This window comes from Denticeps clupeoides, chromosome 6 (assembly GCF_900700375.1).
Source record: "Denticeps clupeoides chromosome 6, fDenClu1.1, whole genome shotgun sequence".
In the NCBI taxonomy this organism is placed as follows: domain Eukaryota; kingdom Metazoa; phylum Chordata; class Actinopteri; order Clupeiformes; family Denticipitidae; genus Denticeps; species Denticeps clupeoides.
Genome location: NC_041712.1, coordinates 16,044,480 through 16,072,352, shown reverse-complemented (window position 1 = coordinate 16,072,352; position 27,873 = coordinate 16,044,480). Strand labels below are relative to the sequence as shown.

General features: G+C 39.8%; 1 protein-coding gene across 8 annotated transcripts in view; it reads left to right on the top strand.

Annotated features, from left to right (window-relative positions):
• The window catches only part of LOC114792459 (neurotrimin-like), a 135,585-nt gene that overhangs the window by 87,745 nt on the left and 19,967 nt on the right, over positions 1-27,873 (top strand). For all 8 annotated transcript variants that reach the window (XM_028983603.1, XM_028983600.1, XM_028983598.1 and 5 more), the window contains one exon: positions 16,520-16,752. In XM_028983603.1, the coding sequence (XP_028839436.1) occupies positions 16,520-16,752 (233 nt within the window). The remainder of the gene's footprint in view (positions 1-16,519; positions 16,753-27,873) is intronic.

The following is a 27,873-nucleotide window of genomic DNA, read 5'->3' as shown; positions in this document are numbered from 1 at the left end:
TTGTGGGATACATTAGGGTTCAACTTTAGGACCAGTCCTAGTCCAAATTTCTATATTCATATTCTCATAAACATATATGGCCACCTGGTTAAATTTAAGACTTGACCGGTAGCTGGCAGACAATTTTTACACATGGTCATATTAGCACTCTTCCCTCATGCCAGTCTTGATCTCAAAATGTAATGTTATTCTGTTCCCTTATGACTCATGAGCAGAGCTGAAATCTTGAGCTTCAGGGGTGTCACAACCATGATGGCATGACAAGGCAGGTGAACGGAGATGATGACGAAACTGGACGAGGAAGATGGACACAATCACACGACGTCACAAAACCAGGGTTTAATAGGTGAAGAACAGGACAGGGGAGACATCTGACAACTGGTGAACGTGTAACACAACAAAGAACAGAAACGAACAGGACAGCTTTATACATTAGACACAGGTGAAAACGATTAGGGAACATTACACAGGACTAACGTGAAACTCATGACAAGGGGTAAGAATCCATGTATGTAAGGTTCTAACAGGTGTGCAGTAAGAGGGTGGATGAGGGAGTAGTGCAGGCTAAATCTATTGATTTCTCAAATCAACCAACTTTTTACTCATGCATAATCAAAATCTCTGGCAGCCATTGCATAAGACCAATCAGAGTCATGTTCCCCTTATTTGCAATGACTTTTGACCCCACACGTGTGAAGTTTGACGTCAATATGACGGATTTCCACCAACTGAGTGCACTAAAGGCCTTCACAGATTGAACGCATCCAGCACGGCACCCCGTTGTTTTCTATGGGATGCACACCTGAAGAGCGTCTTGCGCTGAGCACAGCAGAGTGGCTAGCAGTGTGCGAAGCAGCGAGTGACACTTTCAGCTGCACAGCCAAACAACGCTCCACGAGCCTCTGCAGACTCCGGCTGCTGTAGGTCTGCCAGGTGTGTAGAAATATCACATGATACCTATAAACCTACTTTCTGAAATGAAGAGATATTGTTATGAAACACATCAGTGATGGTGTTAACCATGCCTACTTTTTGAGCCTGTGAAAAAAGAGCATTTGGTTTAAAAAAAATATCAGTCTGATGATTTTCTTTAATTCATGCAGGCGTTGTAATATTTTACCCCAAAGTCACTGTAAGTCTGTAGATGAAAGAGGGCATGGATATAATAATGGTTCACTTGTAGATATATTGAGGTTGACCCCCATACATTAAGGTCTTCAGGAATATAGGCCCAGTTTGACCTGTAACTGAAGTACCTGTAAACATTTAATTACTCAGTCATGGCAGTTTAGTGTTGTCAGCCGTTTGCACAGCCGCCTGCACTGAAAGCATAACTGAGACATAACAGCTCATGCATTACAATTCCCAAGTGGCTCCAGACTCACTGCTAATTCTCAGACCTTGCGTCTCAGAGGAAACTGATTTCATTCATCAGTGCAGTGGAACGGCCTTCGGATTCTCTGGGGGTTTAAAGGGTGTTCCTTTGTGGCACTGGGTTCCTTTACGGGTGACATTGTATGGACTGGCTAATGAGATTAATGAACTTTACAGCAGGTCTGTTTGAGTCAACCACCTATGTGTGTGTATTTCCACACCATCTATTTATTTAAATATGTAGTTTATGTATATATTAAGGAAGCAGGTAATGAAGTCACAACCAAAAGGCTGAGGTCCCCTTGAGCATGGTACCATGGTATAACAATGACACAATCACTTTTATTCAACTTATAATAACAGTGTAATATGGTAGCACTTGTAGTATTTGTATTATTTTTCATGTTAGCATTAGTACTATAGCCAAGTTCATCCTTCATTTTCTCGGTTGTTTACCCATCATCATCTTCTGTTCTCCTGCCCAGTCAAAATCGATGGCCGTTGGGAAAGGCCAGAGGTCACTGCAAAGCCTGACAATTCCACTCTATTGATTTTCATAGACTAATTCAGGCTGCATATGGTATTATCAATACCAGGTGCTGACACGCTTCCAGAAAAAAAAAACGTTGTTTGCAATCACCTAGGTAGCGGGCGGAGGGGGGAGCTGCCTGTGGATAATTACAGAAGTTCTCTACTGTTCCCAGTGCCCTGGCCTATTGTTTGCATGTTGAAATTGAGCCAGCAAATAAATAAATAAAAATGAACACTGGCCCGATGCATAGTTGAGTGTAAGGGCATTATTACGTATTGATTATGCCCGGTGCTTGGTGAGACAAGTCATGCAACTGCGTTAAAATAATAATAGAAATTGTCTGTCTGTAGTGTGGTTATTTTTATAGTGCAACAATCGCTCTACATCCATTTCTCATTTATACACAAAATCCTTTTTTTTTGCATTTGCAATACACTTAAATGTCTTAAGAGAAACTGTGTTGTAGTCTGGGTCGTTCAGCGGGATCAGTGTTCATTTATCAAGCAAAATAGCAATTATCAGACTGAATACAGCTTCAGTTCCTGATCTGTAGCCCACCAACCTCTACTATAATCCTGGCTATACTTCCAGGGAGCAATTATACCGCAGCACACTACATTTTCTTAATGCCTCCTCCATGTCCCTGTGCCAACTTTTCCATCAGCTTCAGCTGATTAGAAGATGGAAGGGTAAGACCATTTATCTAGAGGTGCAGAGAGTTATGCTATTGCAAAAAGTACTCTGATGAGAGTATTATACCATAGAACGTCATTCTCTCTAGCTGTGAATGAGCCTTTTGAAACCTTGGGAAATACATAGGCTGGAGCATATTATTGAACATGTTGTGTTCAATAGTGTAGTCGGACCAAATCCTGCTGCTGCTGTTGTGCCCCTGAGCAACACAAGTGATGCTGTGTGGATATGTGGGTTGGGCACAACAATACTACTGATTATCTTTTTATTTTATATGTTGATAAACATGAAAATGTATTTTCATTAGAAACACTTTTTATTGATCACTGCTGAAATTATAACAAAGTAATACTGGATATTGTTTATAATAAAGAAAAAATACAGTACAGGCCAAAAGTTTGGACACACCTTCTCATTCAATGTGTTTTTAGCACTTGTTGGCCCCTTTGCTCACCCCAAACCATCTCGATTGGGTTCAGGTCTGGTGGAGGCCAGGTCTCCACTTTTTGTTAAGTAGATAAGTCCACATGTGTTCATTTGTAGTTTTGATGCCTTCAGTGAGAATCTACCAATGTAAATGTTCATGAAACTTTTGGCCTGTACTGTATATGAAAACAAAATTAGCCCCAAAAAAATGCCAATAGGTGTGAGTGTGAGTGATTGGGCTGGTGCCCCATCCTGGGTGAGTCCCTGCATGGACTCCAGCAGCTGAGACCTTTCGGAATGTATATTTTTAATTTTGCTGTCGGTAACCTAATCATATTCGCAGGTTCCACTCACTGGCCATTGTGTCCCTGAGCTAGACTCTTGCTTTAACAGTAGCTGAGTGAGATAAAACTGCAGAAGACACATCTATCTGTGGAGACCTTTTTCAACAAGAGTTATATACATTACGCTGTGACCACAGTGGAAGAGTTTTTTCTTTCATCACCTGTCACTGTTTTTCCTTCCTTGATTGACAGGTGCTCAAAACATGTTCTCCTGAATAAATAGAAGAAACAAACGAGCGTCACTGAGACAAAGTTCTGACAGCAAGGTGGTGCACAAATAGTCGGCTGTCAGACAGGCCAGATGTGCGATAATATGTTTTGTGTGTTGTGAAAAGGATTTTTTTTTTTTTTCGTGTTGGATTTTCCGCATGAAGGCTGCACTTTCCCACCACTAAAATGCCTGAAATGCCTGAATAGAAGAACAAAACTTACTTCAGTTACTCCTGAAATATCAATATGTCAAATGTTTGTCAGAAACAGGATCATGTTTACAGGCCAAGCATGTTAACACACGCAAGGAATTTGGTTGCAGCTGTTGCAGTTGGTCAAACAACACAGGACAATATACAGTACAGAAAGCAATATAATATAATCAACACACAAAAAAACATTGAGGATCATATTTACAGACAGGCAGAATACAATGGCAGGAGACAATGGTGGCAAACCGCTGAACTAATTGCATCCCGGCTGTCTTTCAGGAAAGATCTTGGGTACAAATATTTAGAAGAATATTTGTGATAATACATAATGTGATGAACACAAAACCACAAAAAAACAGTGTGAAGACAGACCTCGTGTCAGCTTGCTACACACGTTACACAACAACTCATTTTACGTTCTTCAAACGCTAGACAATTGCTTTTCCATTTAAACATATGGTCGGCCGTTCTTGAGTTCCTGCAGCCCATCTGTTGAATGCGGGGATCCTGTGAAGACGATTCTTATCAGACAGATAGCTGACAGTCATGCGGATGGAGACGCAGGGAGACAAATGATTTATTATCCACCGAAGATATTACCTGCCGCCTGCACCCGCACCTTCCCAAATCAAAAGGAGGGCAGTTTATGGGGAATTGTAATGCTATTCAGAGCAAGCCATGCCTGGCACTTTGCAGATAAATGGGAGAGCTATTTTATTACCAGGTAGTTTTAACAGCCCTCTTTTAGATTTAGGGAGCAGTATAAATCATAAATCGTAAATAGAGTAATGGCTATCTCAGTGTTGCTTACTTTGTCAAAAGAAAGTGGTTGAAAAAGCCCAGGTGCATAAAAGGAATGAAGCTGGCGCCTCCAACTTGCAACTTTTTAAAATATATTTTCATGCTGTTTATAACATTTTATATGTCATTAAGTTCAATTAAAACAAGTTACTTTGGGGTACCTTCCCAAATTATTATTAGTACATATATTTAATTAATAGATTTACTCTATTAAAATATTTGCCATATTTTTGTTTGTTGTTTGATTGTTTAAATGGTTCATGGGTCTAAAAATGGTGTGTACCCTGTCAATAGCACAGTGCCATCCAGGGTTTCAGATGCATACTGCTAATTTCACAAGTTTTATGCTACTTCAGCTATAACTGCTGGGTAGATACACACACCCACCCACACACACACACACACACACACACAAAACGTCCATCCAGGAGCGTATAGAAGAAATAATAACTTCATGGCAAGAGCTGGGCTGCCATCAAGTTTATTTGAATATTTGTCATATTTTTTTTCCATTAAATTTCCTGCCATATGTTTACATAAAAGACACCATTTTAGCTCTGCAGAAAAATAAGCAACACTTCATTCAGCGCCCTAATTAGCTATGGCCTTAATCTGCCCACATGTAGGGTCAGAATCATGTTAGAATAGTGGATTCCGAGACCATTGACTGCCTTCAGTGATGATGATATCATCCTGACAGATTTTTATTCAGCTAATTGGAGGTTTGCCACAAACACAGCAGGTGTAAAATCAGGGGAAAAATATTCAGTTCTATTCATGTATATATATATATATCCTCTAATTAAAACTGTCTTCATGTTTAAGATATGTGAAGATATATCTTCAATGCATCTTCTTGCCTTTGTCTGAGGCTGTGGCACTCTGGAACATCTTCACACTGCTCATCCCAGCCTTGTCTCTGAAGGACACCAAGCATGGTTGTCAAGACACTCGAGTGACCCCTGGTCCTCTCTTTTTAATCTCCACCCTGGTCCCATGCTAATGACGACTTGTGGTAATCAGATAAATGTCATGCTTGGCGGACGCCTTAAATCTTCTCGTTGACCTAGATACAGGCCCCAGTAGTGAATTTTAATGTCACTTCCATACAAATTTTAACCTCTTATGCTCAGCAGGGCCCATTAGGTCTGTGCCGTGTCTTTATTCCATGTAGTTCCTGAATAATAAAGAGGAGCTGTCCATGGTGGTCAGTGGAGACAGACTGACAGACGGAAGAGTCAGGCAGATGGGCAAAGATGAATGCAGGCCTATAAATAGTGCAAGGTATGGGTTGCCTGTGTGTAAGCATGGTTTTGGGGTCATATTTAGCTGCTCAAGCCAAGGCAAGAGGACTACATAGAAAATTAGTCATCAATTATAATTCAGAAAACCCTTTTATGACCGGCCACCCCTAGTGTAAGGTGAAAGGTATAGCATGTGGGTTACGGCTGCTAGGCAACTGCATTTATCCAGCATGTTGGCTGTAACCAATAAAATGTTTAGGCCTGCGAGCAGTTGTTTCTAAATCACTTTTCTTAAGACATCAGTCATCTTCATTGCCATTGTGTTTAGTTCTGATGGTAGACTGTGGAGAATGTGGTATAAATCACAATAATACTCTTGTTAAGTGACATTTTCTCCGGGTCCAGCTGCTCCTTCTTCTGTTCCCAGAGGAGAACATCAGTGGCTGAACCTGTAAACCTTAGTTAGCCATTTTCATTATTTATGAGCAGCACAGAAAATGACTGACACCTGAAACATGGCTATGCAGAAGACACATTTATTTGTACAGCATTTATCAGACGCCCTCATCCAGAGCCACTTACAATCATTAGTTACAGGGACACTCAGGGTTCGGTGTCTTGCTCAGGGACACAATGGTAGTAAAGTAAAGTAAAGTGATTGTGATATGTGATACACAGCAGCACAGCACACACAGTGAAATTTGTCCTCTGCATTTAACCCATCACCCTGAGTGAGAAGTGGCCAGCCATGACAGGCGCCCGGGGAGCAGTGTGTGGGGACGGTGCTTTGCTCAGTGACACCTCAGTGGCACCTTGACGGATTTGAACTGGCAACCTTCTGATTACGGGGCCGCTTCCGTAACTGCTAGGCTACTACCACCCTACAAACACCCTATAAGATGGATTTCATATCAGTTTACTTTATGGGTATCCTTTATGGTCATCTTAGTGCTGTTATTTTCATTTTGGACAAATCAACTACTCTATTTAAACAAAGTGGGACACAACACTGTGTCATGCTGAAAACAGGAGCAATCGGTTTGCTAATCTATAGCACTCACCCTTTGACCTTGTGTCTGCAACCGTTTTCAATACACCCCCCGTATATAACTACATTTTTGGAAGAACGATCGCTTCAAACAATTCCTGTACTTAACTACTGCATATAAACACTGACATGGGGCTCATAAAATCACTCCGTGATGTATAGGACACCAAGCCTGATCTCTTTTTTTTCTTTTGACAGTGGAAAATGGAGTTGGCAGCATTTAAGATTTTCCACGCGGTCTGTTCTTCTTGCCCCAAGCTGCTGAAAAAAACGTTAACCTTGTTCTCCACGAACCTTGACCCTGGCTCAGCCACGGACCTCTCTCTGCAACCAATTAAAGAGTGTCATCTTTCTTCTTCTTTTTTTTAAATGTGAGGTGGAAAAAAAGAAAAGACTTTGATAGATCATGCATGCTACACAGGAGAAGCACTCAGGCAAGAACTCGGGTCGGTCCACCCTGGCACCCGGCAGCCAGCCTGTGATCGATGAAGAGGTAGGAGTGGCTGTTATTTATAGGATCACAAGGTAGACTCTTACCTTCCTCTGGCATGTCTGCTGCTTTGTGCCAACTAGAGGACAAGGTGGGCTTTAGAGTTGCATTGTTGCAAGCATCGTAACATGGTTCCCCTTCCTGAAAAATGTCCTTGATTCCAGTTTCTTGCCTTTTCCATTGACCAGTTCACAACAAGCCAGCATTTGCTTAAGTGACTAATTTAGTCAACTAAATTAAAGTGTTGTGTTGTGCAGTGTTGGCCTAGTGGTTAAGGAAGCGGCCCCGTAATCAGAAGGTTGCCGGTTCGCATCCCGATCTGCCAAGGTGCCACTGAGGTGCCACTGAGCAAAGCACCGTCCCCACACACTGCTCCCCGGGCGCCTGTCATGGCCGCCCACTGCTCACTCAGGGTGATGGGTTAAATGCAGAGCACAAATTTCACTGTGTGCACAGTGTGCTGTGCTGCTGTGTATCACAAGTGACAATCACTTCACTTCTTATATGGAACCATGCTGTTTTGCAAAATTCCAGTTCAACAAATGACCCACTTTAAAAATTCATGTGCACTTTCCTTTCTGGAGATGGGACCTCGCAGTAATGTCACTCTAAGCCCTTCAAGAATTTGGGTGGTGACTCTAAAAACGAAGCTTTGAGATCTAACTGATCTCACATTTTCTGAGCCAACCAATTTAATCCAACCAAACATTTTATTGGACAGCAGACTGTTCCCAGTAGTGTTGGTGCAGAGTTTTTTTGGTTCCAATGTCAGGTTTCAGAAGCTGTTTTTGGAAGCAACTGTTTTTGGAAGCAGTTGACTAAATTAAACTTGAGTTAAATTCGTATAGGTTTCATGGGTCCTAATCATCCACAACTGTTGGTGCAGGGGATTAGGATTCTTCAAAAGTAGAGTGTGTGCTTCACACCTCTCTTGCACTCCTGGTTCACTATCTGTTCACTGTTTGTGTTTAGTCCAGGTTTTTAATTTTTCTATATATTTTGTAATTCTACCCATGTTCTGTTTGTTCTGATCATCGCGGCATTATTAATAATTCTAATATCAAACCCCTTTCTTGCGCAATGTTTTCCAACCTCCATTGCATTACAATAAATAAGGTTGTAATTGAAGGATTTATTTAACCTTCTCCTTTAGATTTTAAATAAATGATTTTTCATATATATCCACATTGCCAAAATGTGTTACGACAGTAGATAGGACGGCCTAGCTCTTTGGAGCCATTTTTTTATTTTTTATTTATTCTTTTGTGAGCACCAGCCTGGCTTCACCATCACCTCCACTCGCAGTGGCTCAGTGACTTGAGAATGCTAATGGGTATTATATGCAAAGGGCACCTTCATTTGTGTGACTGCACATCAAAAGACAAGGTGATTTTGCAGCTAAGCCATAATCCAGCCTCTCCTCCTGTGCGACTACAAATCAGAGGGCGCACGGGGCCGCACAATGTTGGTCACACTTCTTTTTTGGCCAAGCAAGTCCAAGCGATTTACCTAATTGTTCATTAATTGCGTTGATAGTTTTCTCTCCCCTCGCTTCAAATTCCCCTCTTTTCTTGGTTAGGTGACTTTCATGCTTTTAGTGTGCAATTATAACACAATTACAAGTTTGTCCAGCGTAAACAGATGTTCTGACATGTCATGCTACCAGGGGAAATGGAAAAGACATGTTCCAGTCATGCATTTAGATCATTTGGTCACAGGTTTTGTGTTAATTAATATTTTAAGCCCCTCTGTTTCAATATTTAAAATGTATATTGCCTTTTTTCCTCTTTGTCACAGTCAGAGAGACACATTTCCAGGGTGACTTTTACTTTTGAATCTGAGATGTCTTGTCATTTTTAGGATGAAAACATTCAGGGTTTTATTGGAGAATGAATTAATGTTTGTAGCTACCATTCATTTCTGCAATTCACACAACAAAACTCTATGACTGCTTTTGTATCATCTACAAATGTCTTTCTTGGCCGACCTACGATACCTGACAGCTCCAGAGTTGCATTTGATGTTCAGAGAGAGAGAGAGAGAAAGAGCGTGAGAGAGTAGGGAAGAGTGTTGTTTGCCTTCATATAAATGGCAACATTTCAGTCAGCCCCGCTTGCTTCTGTCAGATTGGTTTGTTTTCAGTGTTTAACACTGAGATGGAAGCCGTGCTGAATGGGGAACATGGATAAGGCTTGGGGGGATGAACTCCTGCAGCGATAATATCCAGCGTCCGATGCCACTACAGTGCAGATCACAAAGCAACTGTTTTGTATCAAAAATTATTGTGTACTTGAGGTCTGTGTGTGTGTGTGTGTGTGTGTGTGTGTGTGTATATATATATACAATCAAACATGGCAGTAAGACACCAATGAGTTAGAGATGACAACTACATGTACTATTATCTAACGCGTCCATATTATGATATTACAATTTGCTCATAAGCATTGACAGCTTAGATTAAAAGTAATATTGTTTGCTACTGTAATGAGAAAAACACATTAAACAAAGAACAGCTATGGTTTATCTCTTTCATTGCATCCATACACTGCAAAAAGTGAACATGGGCTAAAAAATGTAAGTAATCTATGACACATTAGCCAGTGTTCACTTTTTTCACTTTACCTAAAAAAGCAAAAATTTCATATTTAATATTATCTCTCTTAAGCACTGCTTTTCACTGTTGGTAAGGTTTCATTTAGGACGTAGAGTAGTGGGACGAACGGCTGCTCAACCCCACAAGCTCAGCTGAGTCTGAGGTGATAACCATAGTAACTGTAGTCCAGACACCACACGGGCCTCAATAGGTTCTTAGAAAGGTGGAAATCAATGGGCTTCGCATAGTACTGAGAAAATCTGTTCTCAGGCAAGATCAAGGGGCACCAAGCCAATGGTTCTGTTTTATGTTTCTACTGCTACCCCTCACAATTTGAACGTCTAAAGACTGATTAAATGATCAATTAGATTACATTTCCTAGGAAGTGTTAGTGTGATGAATTTTCTTTTTTTTAATCCTACCCATTTTAGATTGTCTCCAGATGCATTTACGCTTGGTAGTCAAATGCATCTGGGGATTTCTGTAGAGATGACAGAATATGCAAATCAGCTCATAACACAGGAACCAGTGACACGATGCATGGGGAGGATTTTCAGTCACGCTGGGATTTGGGAATTATTTCAAGTGCATCACGGGCATGTTGATACCTCTTTTTTTTTTTTTTTTTACGTGTCCAAGGCTCATCCTGTCGCACTTAAAATTGTCGAGGCTCATGAAATGGTTTAATGAAGGTAAACAGAATCTTAGTTCCAGTGACAGTAAGTTGGGCCACATGCAAGAACTGTAAGCTCTGTAATAATTCTGTAAAAAAATTCACTTAAAATGTTGTTAGGCAACCATAACCTAATGTGGATGAACTACATTAGTTACCAACACAAGGATATTAACATTATTACAATTTATTATTAATATCAGTTGTAGTGTTGCCTTGGTTTCATTTAATTAATATTGCAAGCTATTTTCAAAAGGCAAGCAGCTGCATATTGCTGTTAAAAACCTTCATGTTGTGCCTTCTCACGCGTTAACCATGATAAAATGTCTGTAACACGCTTCATCCCGAGGCGTATTGCTTTATTAAAAATTAAATCAGGGAATGAGAACGAGGGAAACGGACTGTTATATTAGCCTTGTTGTATTACCACATGCAGGTAAACAGCCATGTTTCAGTAACTGGAGCATCGTCGGGGAATCAGAGAGGAAGTGTTCGCACCTTGTCATAAACCTTCGGGCCACAGGATGCGCCGCAGCCTCCGGAGGGCAAGAGATAGAAAAATGAAAGCCACCTTCAGTAATTGTTCATAAGATGACACCAGCACACACAACAGAGCAATTTTCTTTCAACTCAGACATCATCATGAAAAGAATTTGCATCCGTCAGAAAAATACCGTCTTCTTCCCACTGAGTTGCACCTCAAGGGGAAGTCACAAATTGGGAAGAGCCAATAGGCTGACAGTCATGGCAGATCTTGAATTGTCTTGTTGATGCTCGTGAGCGCGAGGTCATTTTGTTGGATGAAGTGGTTTTAAGCGGAATTGCCGCCCTTGCTGGTGAGGGCTCAGCGAGCCTTATATTGTCAGAACTATATCGTTTTGGTAGAATCCTAGTTTAAGGCTTAGGCCCATTAGTCTCTTCACATTCCAGATGAATTTTGTTCCTGAGTCCTACTCAGATAGCGAAGACAGACTGGTCCTGATTTGTGGAAGATTTTTACTGCACCTATTGTAACAGCAGGCTCAGATCCATTAACAGATGAATGCCTGAGTCAGAACTCACATCACCAGCATGCATCTGAATCACAGATCTGCATAAAATATGGGGGAGAGGACTCGCCTGGTTTAACATATTTACAAGGACCCTTACTCTGGTCCTTTCTTCTAAGGACTGAAATCCCAGCTTGGTTCTGGTCTGACCCATCTGCTCAAGAGTGAGTGTGGGCTTCACAACAAGTGTTTCAGTTCAAAGACACTCACTTTCTGGCTATATAACCTAATTTGGTTAAACCTATTTGGAGTCTAGAGAAGTGAGCAGTGGATCATCTTCCTTTTTTTCAGACCAAAGTGGGGAGAAGTGTTTGCATGAGTAGCTGCTTCACAGGTCGGTCAGAGGTGCATCTCAGGGCGGCGTAGCCCCTCAGAACACAGAGCTGAATTAGTTAGCAGGGAGTGGACGTTGAAGAGTAAATGACACCCTTGAAGGCATTGTAATTGCTCTTATCCCTTGTTCATTTGCTGGCAATGAAAGCGGGCAGATGAAGGCCACGTAGGCCACATTGTGTCCATTTTATGCAATCTAATCAGACGGAATAATGTTCTTTTCTCTCTCTCTCTGTCACACAGACACACACACACACATACACAAGTAAAGCAATAGTATGTATTTCCTAGTAGTCTTTTGCTGGAACAGCCACAAGCTAAATATAAAATATGCATAGTGCAAGATTTCATCTTTTTCTGTAAACCAGCCAAATTGTATATGAACGTCTTGTATACAAACATCTCCTTGCCATCAAAATTGTATCTTCATCTTTCACTAAAAGCATTTCATAAAAATTAATGAGGAGCTTTGCTTTTGCTGAACTCTCTAGAAGCTGTTGACACGGCACGTCCATCTTGAGTTCAGAATTTCGAATTTGACTAGAAAAACCTGTGTGTTTTTAATCATATACAGATGTTAGTGTATCATAGCTAGGTGGGACAGAGACAGAACGGCTGAAGTTGTCAGTTCCTGGGGTTTCATGTCATCATCCTGTCTTTAGATCTTTTTTTATTGCGCTGAAAGGGGAGTCACTTTATTTGGATTAAATTGGTCTGCTGTGTGGCTTATGCTGATAAGGGAATATAAGGCTTGCTTGTTTATTTATTTCTATTTTTTTTTATTTAGGCTAGTTATTGTATGTACAGTGTGGCAAAATTCCAAAATTTGGTGCTCTGTTCGGCTGTTGGACTTGGCCTTTCTTTTGTAGTTTGTTGTATGAGAATTTACAAGACATTTCCTCAGATTCCAGTTATGTGTTGTGATTGGTTTGTGGATTTTCCCCACCATTATTAGCTGTTCCATTAGCAAAAGAAGAGCACTGATGCTAACACTGGGGATGGAAAACATCATCATTTAGACAAATGCCTCCGACAAACATCGGTGCTATCCCACATGAGATTAAACCGCTTTCAAACAGATCAGTGAGTTTCTGACTAAATTAACCAAATAACAAGCAACTTATTAGGCCAATTGTTATCCGCTCACTAAGTATCCGAAAAACATCAGTCTGTTAACCTTAGTTGGCAGTTGTTCATATACAGTCCCTGACTAAAGTCTTGTCGCTTATCTATTTTTCAGAAACACCTGCTATTAACCTGACTTTTAATTAATCAATTGGTGTTAGAAATAGCTCATATGAAAAGCTAAAACCAACTGATGTTTAATGCATTGAAATGAATTAGTTTTTCTGAAAAAATATTTATCATTGAATCAACACAGAAAGGTCACATTTTGGCAAGACAAAAGTTTTGTCGCCTATAAAGAAATTGAACAAATTTACGGCAAATACAAAAATATGTCAGCAAATTAAGTAGTGGTGCTGTGAGATCCTAATTTAATATCTTGTATGACTTCCATGAGCTTGAAGGACTGCATACATGCATTTTGGCCATGATTCATACAATTTATTGATGAAGTCATCAGAAATAGCAACGAAAGCAGTCTTGCATGCCTCCCAGAGGTAATCAATATTCTTTGGTTTCGTCTTCCTTGCTTCCTCTTTCATCCTACCCCATACATGCTCAATGATGTTCATGTCTGGTGACTGGGCTGGCCAATCCGGGAGCATCTTGATTTTCTTCGCCTTGAGGAACTTTGATGTGGAGATGGAAGTATGTGATGGAGCACCATTCTGCTGCAGAATTTAGCCTATTTTGGGGGTTGGGAACATAAAAGGTAGCTTTTTTGGTATATATACCAAGATTTTTTGGTATTTCAGACTATTGATGTTGCCTTCCGCCCTGCAGATCTCTCACACCCCCCCATACTGGATGTAGCCCCAGATAATGATTTCTGCCACCAAACTTCAGTGTTTTCTGGGTGAATCTCGGATCCATGCAGGCTCCAGGTGGTCTCTTGAAATATTTGCAGCAACTGTGGTGTAATTTATGTAATTTAAAGATTTATCTGAAAAATCCACCTTCTGCCTCTTTTCCAGTATTCAACCTTGGCAATGCCACATTGTTTTTCAATTGTCTTTTGTTTAGTGCTGGCTTCTGGGCACTGATTCGACCATGGAGGCCATTTCTAGACATAATACGACAAACTGTTCTGGTTGACACAGGGACTTCAGATGACCAGGTCCTCCCGAGCAGTTGTCTTGCGAAGTGTGCATGACCTGGGCTTGTCAAAAACGCCTCCAGTCTCTTCAAATCTTTTTTTATACTCTGTACTTGATGATGAGACACATTGAAGGTGTCTGCCACATCAGTGGATCTGGTCTTCAGCCTCTTGATAATCAACACTTTAGTCTCAGGGTGAATCTGCATGTTTGCAGAGGTCTAGTTGCAGTTGATGTGAAGGTCTAGTGTACTGGGCTTCTTTTATACACACCTGAGACCTCATTCATCCATTATTAGTCACCGGTGAAGCTCATATGACAAGGCGACAACACTTATGTCTTTGCAAAAAGACTTTTTCAAAGTTTCATTTTGCGCTGAAACATTAGTACTAAAGCTGTTGGCAATAAAATGAGCCATTTTGTGGCTCAAAAAAAAACCTCTTAATTAAAAATTACCTGCTGGCAGTAAAAACTTTTAGCTTCATTTGTTTAAGAGTTTTAACTTCTCACCAACCACAGTTATTTCCTCTATCGTCACAATGAAAGCAGTACAAAAGAGAAGGGCGACTAATTTCTAGCAGCTAAAGTGCACGTCGTTGGGGCCTAATCGTTTATTGCAAAGTGCTCCCCCATTGGCAGCATTTTTGAAAGCGTGATTGAAAGACATTTTGAAAAGGATCAAAAGTCTGTGGTGTACAACGCAGTAAGCATGCACAGCTAATTTTCCAACATGCAATGTTATTAAGTAGACAAATTGTCACTGCTTGCCGCCATCAACTGTGGCACTTAAATTTTTATTTATTTTTTATTTCACTGGACAGTTTTTAAGTCTGTGAATAATTGACTGTGAATAATTATCATGCAAGCCAGATTCATGTATGCATTTATTCAATTATTTATATATCTCTAACTACTTTCTCAGGAGTTTTGCTCAATTATGAAGAAAATGTTTCCTCAGTTTGTGTGTGTTCATTGTTTGGGCTAGTTTCAATACCCTCGAGAGTCCACTAATGTGCAATATCCCAGTGCAACCTTGCACATTTTTCACCCAGCCATGTGTCTTTCTATAGTTATTACAGGCAACAAATCCTTGAACAGCCTCTTGGTTACATTCGCCATGGGACACATTTGTCAGAGTGGATGAGGATACATGATGAATACTTGTTTCTGAAATCCTAAACAGAAATAAAAATAGAGCAACACTTAAACGTTCCCCAAAACGCTCCAATTTTTATTAATAATTTTTTTTTTTTTACTTGTGTCTTTCCATTGCATCGCAAACTATCCCAGTGGGCCACCAACTGATCCTCAATGACTTCAATTCTCATTGTGCCCATTACACTTCGTACGGGGACACAGTTTTTTGTGCCTATCCCCCAGACAGCACATACCCTTGACTCTCCCTCTGCCAGGCAAAGAAAAGTACAACGAGTCACGTTTACCCCAGTGTACTGCTTCTCGTGCTTTCCGCATTGGCCCTCGCAGTGCTGTAGTCTCGCATAATGAGAGCATGGCTGGCATGCGGCACGTTCTGAAAAATGGGGATAATTTCTGATTCAGGTTATTCTTTGCCCGGCCTGGGTAAATTTAACGATCGTTTAAATATAAATCAAACGGAGTCATTGTGCCAGACTCTGGCCCCCACATCATTTGAATTTTGGATTGTTCACATATATTACTGTAATTGGGCTGCTGTCTTAAGTGCTAACTGAGCTGAGGCAATTAGGGCTAAAGTCAGGAAGGACATCTTGCAAGCTTCAGTCATAAACAGCGTAATATAAAATGGCTGTGCACTTAATCAATAAACTTTATGCTTATGTGCATCCAAAGCACTTTTTTATATGTATGGATGTATTTATTTTATTTATTTATTTATTTCCTGGCGCTTTGTGAGAGAATAGATAATATGGCCATTTTGCAAATAGCTGATTAAATGCTTCTTTGACTGAACTCACATTCTCACAGCTGTGCTTTTATTCTTACATAATGTAGATAATTTCCCCCCATTCCCTCCCCATCATTCTGTAATATGTTTCTGCTAATTGAAAAAAGCAACTTTTTATTTACAGTTTGCATACTTACATGGGCAAATGTACCACAAATTGTTTCATTGGCAAACGTAGCGCAGATGATTCATGTCTTTTCAACTTGTGGGCCATCGTTATTTTCAGAACTTCAATGAATTTCCCTACTTCATCTTAACTCAGAGCAGACCAAGTGCTTTACATGGTTATGCTGCTTGTAACCAAAATAAATTGGCTTCTTTTTCCCACAGTTGTGCCCAGGGCGATTTTGTGACACACACTGCCTGGCTGAACAGATCGAGTATATTGTATGCCGGAGAGGACAAATGGTCAGTGGATCCCCGGGTCAGCCTGGTGACACTCAACCAAGAGGAATTTTCCATCAAGATCGAAAATGTGGATATGACAGACGAAGGCCAGTACATTTGTGCAGTTCAGACCAGCAGCAAGCCAAGAACAACGTCTGTGCACATCATCGTGCAAGGTAGGGTTTGTGTTATTTCACCTTTGGCCATGTGCAACGGGTGACAGGTTAATAGAAAAACATAATTAAATTATTGGAGATATTCCTTGTAGGGTCCCTGGAAAGGTCAGTGTAAATCAATAGAAAGTAATGGTGAGTGATCACCTTTATGATGACTTATTCCCATCTATCCTGATGGGAGGGATATCTTCTAGGATGATGGTGTCCATGATATAAGTGTCACTGAATGGTTGATGAGCTTGAAAATGGTATAAATCGTGTGATGTGACCTTCAGTCAACAGACTATCCATCCATCTATCTATAGAATTTTATTTTACCATGTTAACAATCGGTATGAGTATGGTTACTTATTATGTGTATTATGATTATTTACCATAAAATGAGTTGCCAAGATAAAATAGGATGAATAAATAAATAAAAATACAGGCAGCTTTATGTAATACCATTAACATTAGCATGACAGTGAGTGCTCCCAAGATGATCTTCAGCCAGAAAGCCACATTAATTCTACTTTCATTAAGGTATGGGGTGCATGATAACCAAGCTTTGTGAGAAAAAAAGCATGATCACCACAAATCTCTTTGAACCAATTTACAGTATTGCAATGTCATACTCTTTAATGAAGTGGATAATTATGCAATTAATGCTGATCAACAACATTATACCTTTGAGATGGTAATCAGTGGAACCTGTAGTAGGATGATTGATGACAGTGCCACTCCTGGGTACTGAGGCATTGGGGCATTGTAACAGAGCTTTCCTCTGACCCCCCCCCCCCCCCCCCCCCCCCCCCCCCCCCCTTTTATCCATTTATTAATTGAAGGACCAGCAGCATCTGATTAATGAGAGAGGCCAATTTTTTTCCTGCTCACACGGAAGCTGACCTTAATGGTACTTCAACCGACTGTGGCATATGAAGCACAGTACAGACGGCTGTTTAATTATCACAGCTTCCATTTGGGAAGAATGAGGAAGTGGGATTGCTGGATCAGTTTTTGCCTTTTATTTGATAATGAGAAAGGTTAGGATCTAGACACTGAAGTCAGCATGCCCAATCAGAGACATTCCCTCATTATTGGTCTTGTTATAGAAATAATGAACAAGAACAGAAAAGAAAAAAAAACCTTCAAGAGAACAGAATCACAGCAGGGCAAGGTTCTTCAATTCCATTCCTGGGGGGCAAACACTAACTGCAGAGTTTTACATTCCACACCAACTGCTGAAACACAGTTGATTATACCCATAAAGGCTTTAATAAGTAGGTGATGACCTGAATCAAGCATTAAAAGCTGGGGAGAAGGTGCAGATTATAGGTCATGAATCTGATCAGTTATTGAAGTCTGAGTGGGATTCAGCTGTGGGGCATCATGGTCATGACTACAGGCAGCAGATTATTTCATTAAAATCATTCATTGATAGACAGATATACAGAAAGATAGATGATTCTTTGATGGTGTGCTATTAAACGTTCATGATACGTGCTGCATTGAAATGTAGAAATACATATACATACGTTCCACACTGTTTATATTTTGTTTTGCTTAATATTGATATAGAAAAATAAAATAAAATGAATTAAACTTTCCTTTCTGCTAAAACACTTATCATGATGCTAATAACCTAAACTAGACTGTTCACAAGGCCTTATGAATTTTTAAATGTATATATTTATTGTGACTGAAACAACAGCAATGATTTAATGCAATGATTACCTTTTTCATGAAGTTGAATTTTTTTCCCTGTTGAAGTTATTTTTTAAATGTATTTGTCTAGAAATCTGGCTAAATGAAAGTTATTTTACTTATTTTTATTATCATAGCTAGATGTCATGATCTGACTTCGAGGGGGGGCTCTGTCTCAGTGGTTCGGTATAGTCAGAGTTTCGCTTAGTCAATGTTGTGTTCCCGATTGCCCTGATTGTATGCATTTGTAGTATTGTAGTAGTATAAATGTGTGCCTATTGTATCTTGTCCTTGTCAGGTCATGACAATAAAGGCACAGATAATGAAAGTAAACCTTAATCCTCCTAAAAGGTTAACAGTATGTCATCATATAAAGAATGGTAATTGTAGAAATGCAATGCATTTTATTCAGGTTGTCAGATTTTTGATATCTTAAAGCTGTTATCAGAAAGTACAGTTCTTATGTGTCTGATAAACTGTTCTGCAAGTTGAAATTAATCATCATTTGGTAAATCATGATTTTATTCAAATTAAAGTTCTAAAGCACAATTGCACAGTTTGATCCGCACTAAGATAAGATAAGATTATCCTTTATTAGTTTTTTTTTTCTTTACAATTTACAGTAGATTAAGAAGAACTGTATTACAATGGTTTGAGTGTCAATATGAATTTTGGCCTCAATGATTCCCCAGTGGATTTGCTCAGCTTTTGTGGTCTAAAAGCATGTTGATAACTTTTTTCACGTAGGAGGCATGCCGGTTGTTTCTGAGGCCTCATAAAAGTGGTGATGCCGCACACTATGGTCCAGCACCCATATGCCGTTCCACCTGCTGGAAACAAGCCCTGGGGACTGATGCCCGTTTGAGTATTCATGCAGAGAGGAAATCTGTCTGCTGGCTCTCGTAGGGGTCAGCCTGGCCTTGAGGTTTGGGCAGGCCTTCGGATGTAACCCGTCTCAGTTTGCTTTAGATGGGACGCTGCCTGACTGCCTCTCCAGTCAGATGCAGTGCAGCTGAGGGTGGCCAGGTGTGGCCCAGCGCTGGTGACAGGGCCGGGGTCAGCCAGCCAGAGTGTCGTTTGAGGATAGTGTACTCAGCACATTCACCCATCCCTGGGCAGATACTATACTTCCCTGGCTGCTCCCAGAGCTTCCAGCTGGCCTCGGCGTACCAGGTGCATTTAATGGGGACAGACTGGTTCTTTTGGACTCAATCTGTTGGCCGCTGGAATTGAAACGAAGGAGCAGAATGGTTCTGCTTAGCTATCATTTCTGCTAATGTTTTCAGGACATTTGCCCAGTTGTTTCTATGCATTGCTTGGTAAAGTTGACTTTTTATTTATTTTTCTATTTATTTAGCTATTTTTAAGTTTGATATTTATTTTTTTCAGAAACAGAAAATCTTTGAAAAAAGAAAAACCATGACGTTTTGACTTGTGGATAAATTTGAACTCCACTGGCCCTAGTGTACAGTTTCATTGTCGATATCAGAATCTTCCATTGTAGATCAGATATTATTTTATCCGAAAGGAATCTCTAATTAAATTAGTCCCCAGTCTGTGTAGACCTTGTGTCTGCTTCAGGGGGTTGCATCAAGTATCTGGTGAAATTTTTTTCGCTCACTCTGAACACTCTGACTGTACAGTGGAGGACACAATTCGCTTAATCGGAAAAGCGTAGGATTTCTGATACCTTCTTTAGTCACAAGGTGAACTGCTTTTTATGCCGAACATGTCACAGAACCCCTGCTCCCCGCTGGCTGAGGGAACCAAATTTCCCAGCCTGTGAAGGTAAATACACTTCAGAACAGATTGTAAACCACTGCTTGGGGGAGGAAGATTTTTGACACATTCTTTTATAAATCTTTTATAATATAGTGAAGTGTTCTGCACACAGATATTTAAAAAAAAAAATTATCTCCTGTGCATCTTCTCTAACAGTCTTGACCACAATACTGTGTAAAATCACTAATCAATAATCGTCATTTTCGATTTGTCATAGTCCGCCATTTATTATTTTTATTTTTACTGCATTTATTATTATGGTACTACCTGTGCTGTCAGCTAAACACATGAGTTTAGTAAACAGGCCAATGAAAGAGCTGCGCTGTTGCTGTGGCAACAGTGGGTCAAAAAGCGGCTGATTGAGAGCACTCTGCGATGCTTTAACAGAAAGGTCACACTCTATGTAGTGCCTGGACACACATAGGGGGATTTACTACAACATGCCACTACTCTAATAATAATAATTTGTCGTATTTTAATGCAAATTTTAATTTCACCATCATCATGATCTCAGATTATGCATTTAAAAAGTAATTAATAAAATGTTCAGTTTGCACAGTGATGTCATAATCGAGCTAAAAACCCGGGATGCACACAGAGGGGTTGGACATGGAAAATCAAGCATCTAATATCTACAGAAGATTCAGATCATAAAATGCATTGCTGTGCGTGAAAACAAGAGTCTGCACTGACTCTGTTCAAACTTGTCTGAGGCAAGCGAGTATGGTAACAGCACTCTGGAGTCCTAATTTCAACTGCCTGCAGATGATAAGTGAAATATATAAGTAACCGCTTATGCAAAATAACACCCTTAGTCCTTGTTCTCTACCCTGGAGTATGTTGAGTCAGACTGATTAACACTAAAATGCTTCTTGAGTCACAAACACACACACACGCACACACACATATATATATTCCACAGTTCCACCGTAAACAAAATTTCTAGGTGACATTAGAGTAGAGTCACCACTGCGAAAATGCTTAATACCACCGAGGTTCTGAAAAATCCTGTCTAAAATCCTTCTAAATTATGCAACTCATCAGAGGACTCAATTACATGCATCACTTTATTAACAGAGGGGTTTTAGCAATATTATACTTTCACGAACAATTCAGGGATTGTGCGCAGTAGTCAAATGGCTGATTTCTATAGCCACATGTCTTTTTTATAGCTTTCTTTATTGTTTAAAAGTAGACTGATATGAAGGGGCGCAAACGTACAATTACATATCTTTTAAACATGCATCTGTTCTGTTCAGATTCTGTACAGGATTTGATGTTCTAGACTAAGAGCTCAATTCAAGATCACAATTTTGACAAATTCCATTCGTTCTCACTAATTTGTCCAGTGAAGTCCACAGACTAAAATTAGTAGCAGGTTTTGATTCGCTAAATGCAATTCCTAAGCGATTAAGCTTTTTTTCTCTCTCTCTCTGTCGCTTTCAGAGAGCAAAGTGTTGCAACCCGTGTGAAATTTGAGTGCTCCATCCAGCAATTTAGCATCTGTACTCACACTGTAAGGACATGATAATTATATGGATGAATTTGATAGGTCTATTGAAAAGCCACAGTTATAAAAGTGTTACAGCTTGGTATTTTGCTAATAGGACATGTTTTTTATTTTGTGAATATGCGTAGCATTTATGTGCATAATTAGTCTTAAGACAAATTACTGCAATTGGTTAAATGTTGATTGTATGATGGAAGGGATGGTATGTACAAATTTTCTCGTTATGAAATAGGCATGGGATAATTTTTCATGCAATAAACGCTGGTCAAGGTTTACAACAGATTAATTCCAAAACTTGCAAAAATGGCTTGGTCGTAGCAGAAGGAGAGTGCCAAAAATATATATAAATATAAAACACATTTCAGGTTTTGCAGGTTGGGATGTCTGAGGCATGTTTTATATGTTAATAAACTGTTAACAGCTCTGGTGTCTTTGGTTTCAGTCTGGTAATATTACCAAAAATGTGCTAAAATCCGATAAAGAAAAGTTTGATTCTCTCTGAAGGCATCAAAACTATGAAAACCACACAGTGTGTGTATCCTCCTATACACTCCTACAAACACATTCATTTATCTATCTAAATATTTATTTATGTATTTATTTGGGGGGGTTGTCATTTAACTAGGGAAATCCTACAACAGCATGTATCTTTGCATACCTATTCTTGTGTTGACGCATGTTTTCCAGCAGATTTGTTCGTGTAGGAGGACACACTGCGGCGATGATGTCTGCAGAGGTGGAACATGTTTATCTGTCAGCTCTAATTCACTGAAAGCAGAATACCCCGACTATGAATAGAACACATTTTTTTCAAAGTACTTTTTGTTGCATTTTGTCCGTTAATGTGCATTGTTCATTGGTCAAGGAGAAGCAGAGATAACTCAGACTAATCTCCACAAACTGTACAGCTATATTTATGAGAAGAGTCAGGATCTGCTCCAGGCTAGAGGACAGCATGACACACTGTTTAGTTTGTCTCACTGCAGTGACTTCACTAACTCAGAGAAGCTGAGAGAGCTTCTTCTTCTTCTTCTTTTTTAACAATACTCCTTTCCAGTTGGTTCTTAAGTTTTATCGCTAATAATAAGATAGACTGTAAGCAGCCTGTGAGTGAACATATGTTGGAATGTCAATAAAAAAAACAACAATAGGTTTGTCCTTGAGATTTAGATTTCACCCAGTGCTGTCCAGGATTTAACTCGTCACCTCTGCAAATAATTATTTTGGTTTAATGCAGCATTGGTGCATGCAAAGCCCCTCCCTTTTTTAAATTAATTGAACCACAGCAGCATTGTCATTTCATTGTCTCTAAAGCAGCCATGACCAATTCATACAACTTACATAATTACTGCAGTAGTTGATGAGAATCGCCATATTTTCCCAAGACATTTAGTGGCTGTCATGTTACCAAAAAGCTTCCCTTTTAGAAAAAGAAAGAGGAGAAAATCAATTATGCATTAAATGAAATAATCAATCACTAAGTACAATTAAAATGTATTGTTGTCAAGAAATCAGACTACTTTTGAGCCTTTGGGAATTAACACACTAACTTGTTTTGCTTATGCCCATCTTTTAGGTTCAGTAAAATAAAAGGCCTATATTCAGCTATTATTTTTAAATAATTAATGATAAGGGAAGCCTTACATTCTTCTGTTCTTATAATCTGAGCATCTTTCAAATAAATACTTTAAAAATATATATTGACCTATATTTGCTCTACCTGCTCTAATGTATTGCTGTCTTTAAAGTCAAATTCCAGTTTGTTTGATAAAGTCCAGTTTGTTTTCCAGCCTACAAAAGAATCAGTCTTTTAGACTTTTCTGGGGCTGCAGCTCATACTTTTGTTCTCATTTTTCACTCTACCTTGCTTATGTTTGCTCCTCATGATTATTTTATTCATGGAATGCAATCCACCCATGATTTACTCATCAATGAATGTTTCAACTCAAATTGAAGATATATGGGTAATTTGCTCACTAATGTCTGTTGTCCAGTATGTACATTGGTGGGTGTTTTGCCAGCATGAGTAATTAAAATCACATCAGCCTTTCCCTGTGCATAGAATGTTTGTGGTACCTCGGGATACCACTGTTTAGAATCCCACTCTTCAGTAGGCGCTTCAGTACCTTTCACTTTGTTGTGCTGATCATAAGTCCGGTTTTGCGTTTTTTGTAGGTATGAGACATAATATGTATGAGACATAATCTCTCTGAATTGTGACATTTAAATGTTAGAGACAATTGAAATACCTTTTTTTTTTTCACAACTGTAGATCTTTACCCTGGGAGATACCCTGGGAGATTTGCTCTACACCACTCTTCGCATTGCAGGCATTTGAAGGCTGTGCTGTTTGAAACCATCAGATGGATCAGATGAATGAACCCAGAGCCACCTCAATTCTCTCCACAACCCCATTCAGTCAGCACTTATTTGTAATCTCTGAAGGCTACGTTATGTGGTTGATTGCCTTCTATGACTTGCTCCATTAGAATGCATACATGGTCATGACTACCAACTCCCATTATCCACAAATAGCAATTGTTATCATGGCTGACTAGGATCCACCGTTGGGCTGGAGACGTCTCTAAGTTCATCATACGTTGAATTACTGTAAGTACTTCACATAGTCAGGAAAACCTAATGTTGTCTTGCAATGTAGTCGTTTTTTTTTTTTTTTTTTCCAGCCCAACACACCATAACCACACAAAATGGAGAGGAGGACATGAGCAGATTACTGTCTGGAAATGAAATGGCAATAATTACGTACCTAATAAATAATAAGGTACGTGATATATGATTGCTTAATAATAAGCAATCATATAGCTCACTACCACGGTATTGAAATCTTGATTATCTGCATCAGATTTCCAGGTTGTCATGCTCCCAGTTACTCAGTTGTGAGAATTCAGCAACTTAGTTAGTTAGAATTAGAGAATTCAGCAACTTAATGTTGCCCCAAAGTTCTCTGCTATCCATCATCCTGTCAGGAATCATTCCCACTCCCTGTCGATGCGTTCTGACTTTCACACAAGACACTTGCCAAAAAAGAGAATATGAAGTGTCATTGTGAATGTCAACAGGGTTTAAATTGAAACAGACCAATGTATGATTGGCCTTAGAAGTATCCCACTTTCACTCAAGTGAGCAGTGGCCAGTTAAGACTAGGTGATGATTGGCTGTCCATAATTGCATAATTGCCCTGGAATGATGATTCAAAATGTAGGAGGCAAGCCTTTTCTGTGTTTTTTGCATCCAAAAGCCTTGAAAAAAAATTTGCACATATAATATTTTGTAATGGTTGACTGAGGAAATACCATGCTAATTGTCGGTGCCTGAAAGAGGTCATCATTTGCATTTCCAATTATGACATTTTGCTCTAGATTCTAAAATTTTGGCTATAGCTGTGAATCAAACATTATGATTTGGTTAATTTGTGATGGAAATTTATATTGCAAATTCCAACATTTTATGTGGTTGCTCAATACTTTCTATTAATTACCCATGAGCAATAAGCCCCAATGTGCCCTGGGACTTGCCTCGCAGACAGCTGTTCACAGATCATGGTGTGGCATCACGGTAACAACCCACTGCAAAACTTCCCTTAAGGAGTCTGTCAAGAGAACAGTGACACAAAAAGCGGTGTCTGACAAGTATTACGATGCAGCTCTAGATATATAACTTAATTTTTTTTTTTCTACAATGCCTCAGAATACCAGAAGTAATAAGTAATGACCTTAACTAGGTCACTTAGTGTAGTTCGGAGGTTCTGACTCTAATGATGATAGTCATGGCATTCAGTAGTTTTGATGAATAATATTTATTTTATTGCCATTTCGTGATTTTTTATGCTGAAGCATGCACAACATATATGTTATTTACAACTAATTAACAATGTCAACTGATAAAAGCTGTTTTTTGCAGAACCTACTTTTGCATCTATAGGCATGGGAATCAAGGCTAGAAGCTCCTATTTGGAGCTTCTGAAAGTGAAGCGATACACTGCAGCACAGCACTTGGTGCACACAACGAAACGTGTCCTCTGCATTTAACCCATCACCTTAGTGAGTGGGCAGCAGTGTGTGGGGAAGGTATCTTGCTCAGTAGCACCTTAGTGGCACCTGGTGATTTGAACAACCTTCCCATTACGGGTCTGTTTCTTTATCCGCTAGGCCACCACCACCCGATTGTCAAGTGTAGTAACCAGTTTGTTTATGCTAAAAGCCTGAGACGCATCTGGGCACAAAGAGAATATCCTCCGGTGCTTTGAGCCAAGGCACGCTTTCATATTGCCGTAGACAACAGTAGCCAATTTAGAAGTGCATTCCACACTATTTGTCAGTTGTTATTTTGCCGTTTGTGGCTCTGTGTAGGCTAGAACTGTTTCACTTAGGATCAACTGAGCCCTTAGACTCTGAGCAAATTGAGTTTCACATATGATCTTTCTTATGAAACCAAACATCTGAATATGTTCTGAACCAGTGCAGTTTGTGCACTGCGTATTTATTCAACATTTGTCACAAGCACATTCTACTTGTCAGCAGGGTGGCGTTGCCTTCTCCTATTTCATTTCAGATGGTGTTGTACATCTAAATCTGACAACAAGACAGTCATCTGTCTGGCATAAGCATGAACAAGCATCATTGCTGTAAAGGACCGCTATAAAACTGAATAATACTGAGCGATGTGGGTAATAATATGACTTATTACATATGATCTTCTTGATGTATTTAAACACGCTGACATTACATGCTAAGTGTGCAGATTGTTTGCTAGTGTCAGGTCAACAATGTCCTTCAGGTCAACAATGTCCATCCTCCACTACCCTTGGTTCTATTGAAAGTGCCTAGTGTAATGTGAGCTCCACCAGCCCCTCAAATAACACTTTACAATCATGGTTTCATAGAAATGGTATTTGGATTCTATAGGAACTGCAGTGCAATTAAAGGTTTACGTGGCACAGTGTGCATTATAGTACAATAAAATACATGAGCAAGCAAAATAAATACATTTGCAAATGCTGCTTATATGCATTTACATGCAGTTATTAATACCTGGAGTAACTAGTACAGCCGACACAATTAATGAACTCAATGTTATAAATTTAAGACATCAATATAATATGAAAACCATAATGTTTACTCATGTTTATTCATGTTGATTTCACATCTCCGCTTCCATGCTAAATCCAAGGCTCTGCCTCCTTACATCTAAATTTGGTAACATATTCTATTGACTCAGGAAACCTTTGAAGCTTTGAAATCCCCTGTAAAAACTGGAGGGGAAGCTACAACTCTATTAGAAAGCAATTTAACATGGCTTACCTCACACAGAGGTTGAAGCATTCCAGTCTTCAGGCACACACAGGCAGATCTCTTTATTGGATGTGTGACAGCCTGTGCAATAAAACTGAGCCTTTTTTCCCCACAGTAAGCATTTTATTGGCTTTGAATGTAGTTTTTTTGTCCACTGTGCTAGTTATTCATACGGCGTGCAGGAATATGGTTAGGGCAGATAGCGGCTTCTTATGGCAGAGATACTTCAGCGCCTTTTAAATGCCGTGCTGATAAAGGCTTGTACACAATTCGCTATTTATTACGGCGCGGGCGATTCGGTTATTGTAATCAGTTCCCTGGCTCACGAGCTGGACGTGGACGTCATTTTAAAAGCATCTCGCTGAAAGGTTACAGCTACAGTGTGCCGTTGGGGACATAATTGTTGATGGAACAGGCCACTCTTGATGCTGGGGTATTGCGTGTATGATGCGGTAAAAACCACACACACGTTTTGCTCTCCGCGCTATCGCGTTCCAGTTGCTGCTGGTGTAGCCGCCACAGTCTAATAGATTTCCAGCAAGGCTGCAATTCTCCTCCGTGGGTACAGTGATAGCAGTCTGTCATTTGCTGGGAGTGAATTTGTGAAGTGTTGTGATGTGGGATTTCTGCCTTAACGCCTTGCCAATTACCTCCGTTCTGTTTTTGGAAATGAATTCATGCTGTTGAGCTTTTCTTAGAAACCCGTGGTGGCAGTCCTGTCCCCCCCTGCGGGGAAGGCAGCAGGAGATAGATAGATAGCATGTTTTTCAGCTGTTCTGCATGCTTCAGTACAGCCAATATTCTATTTTATTCTATTCTATTCCATTCTATAAC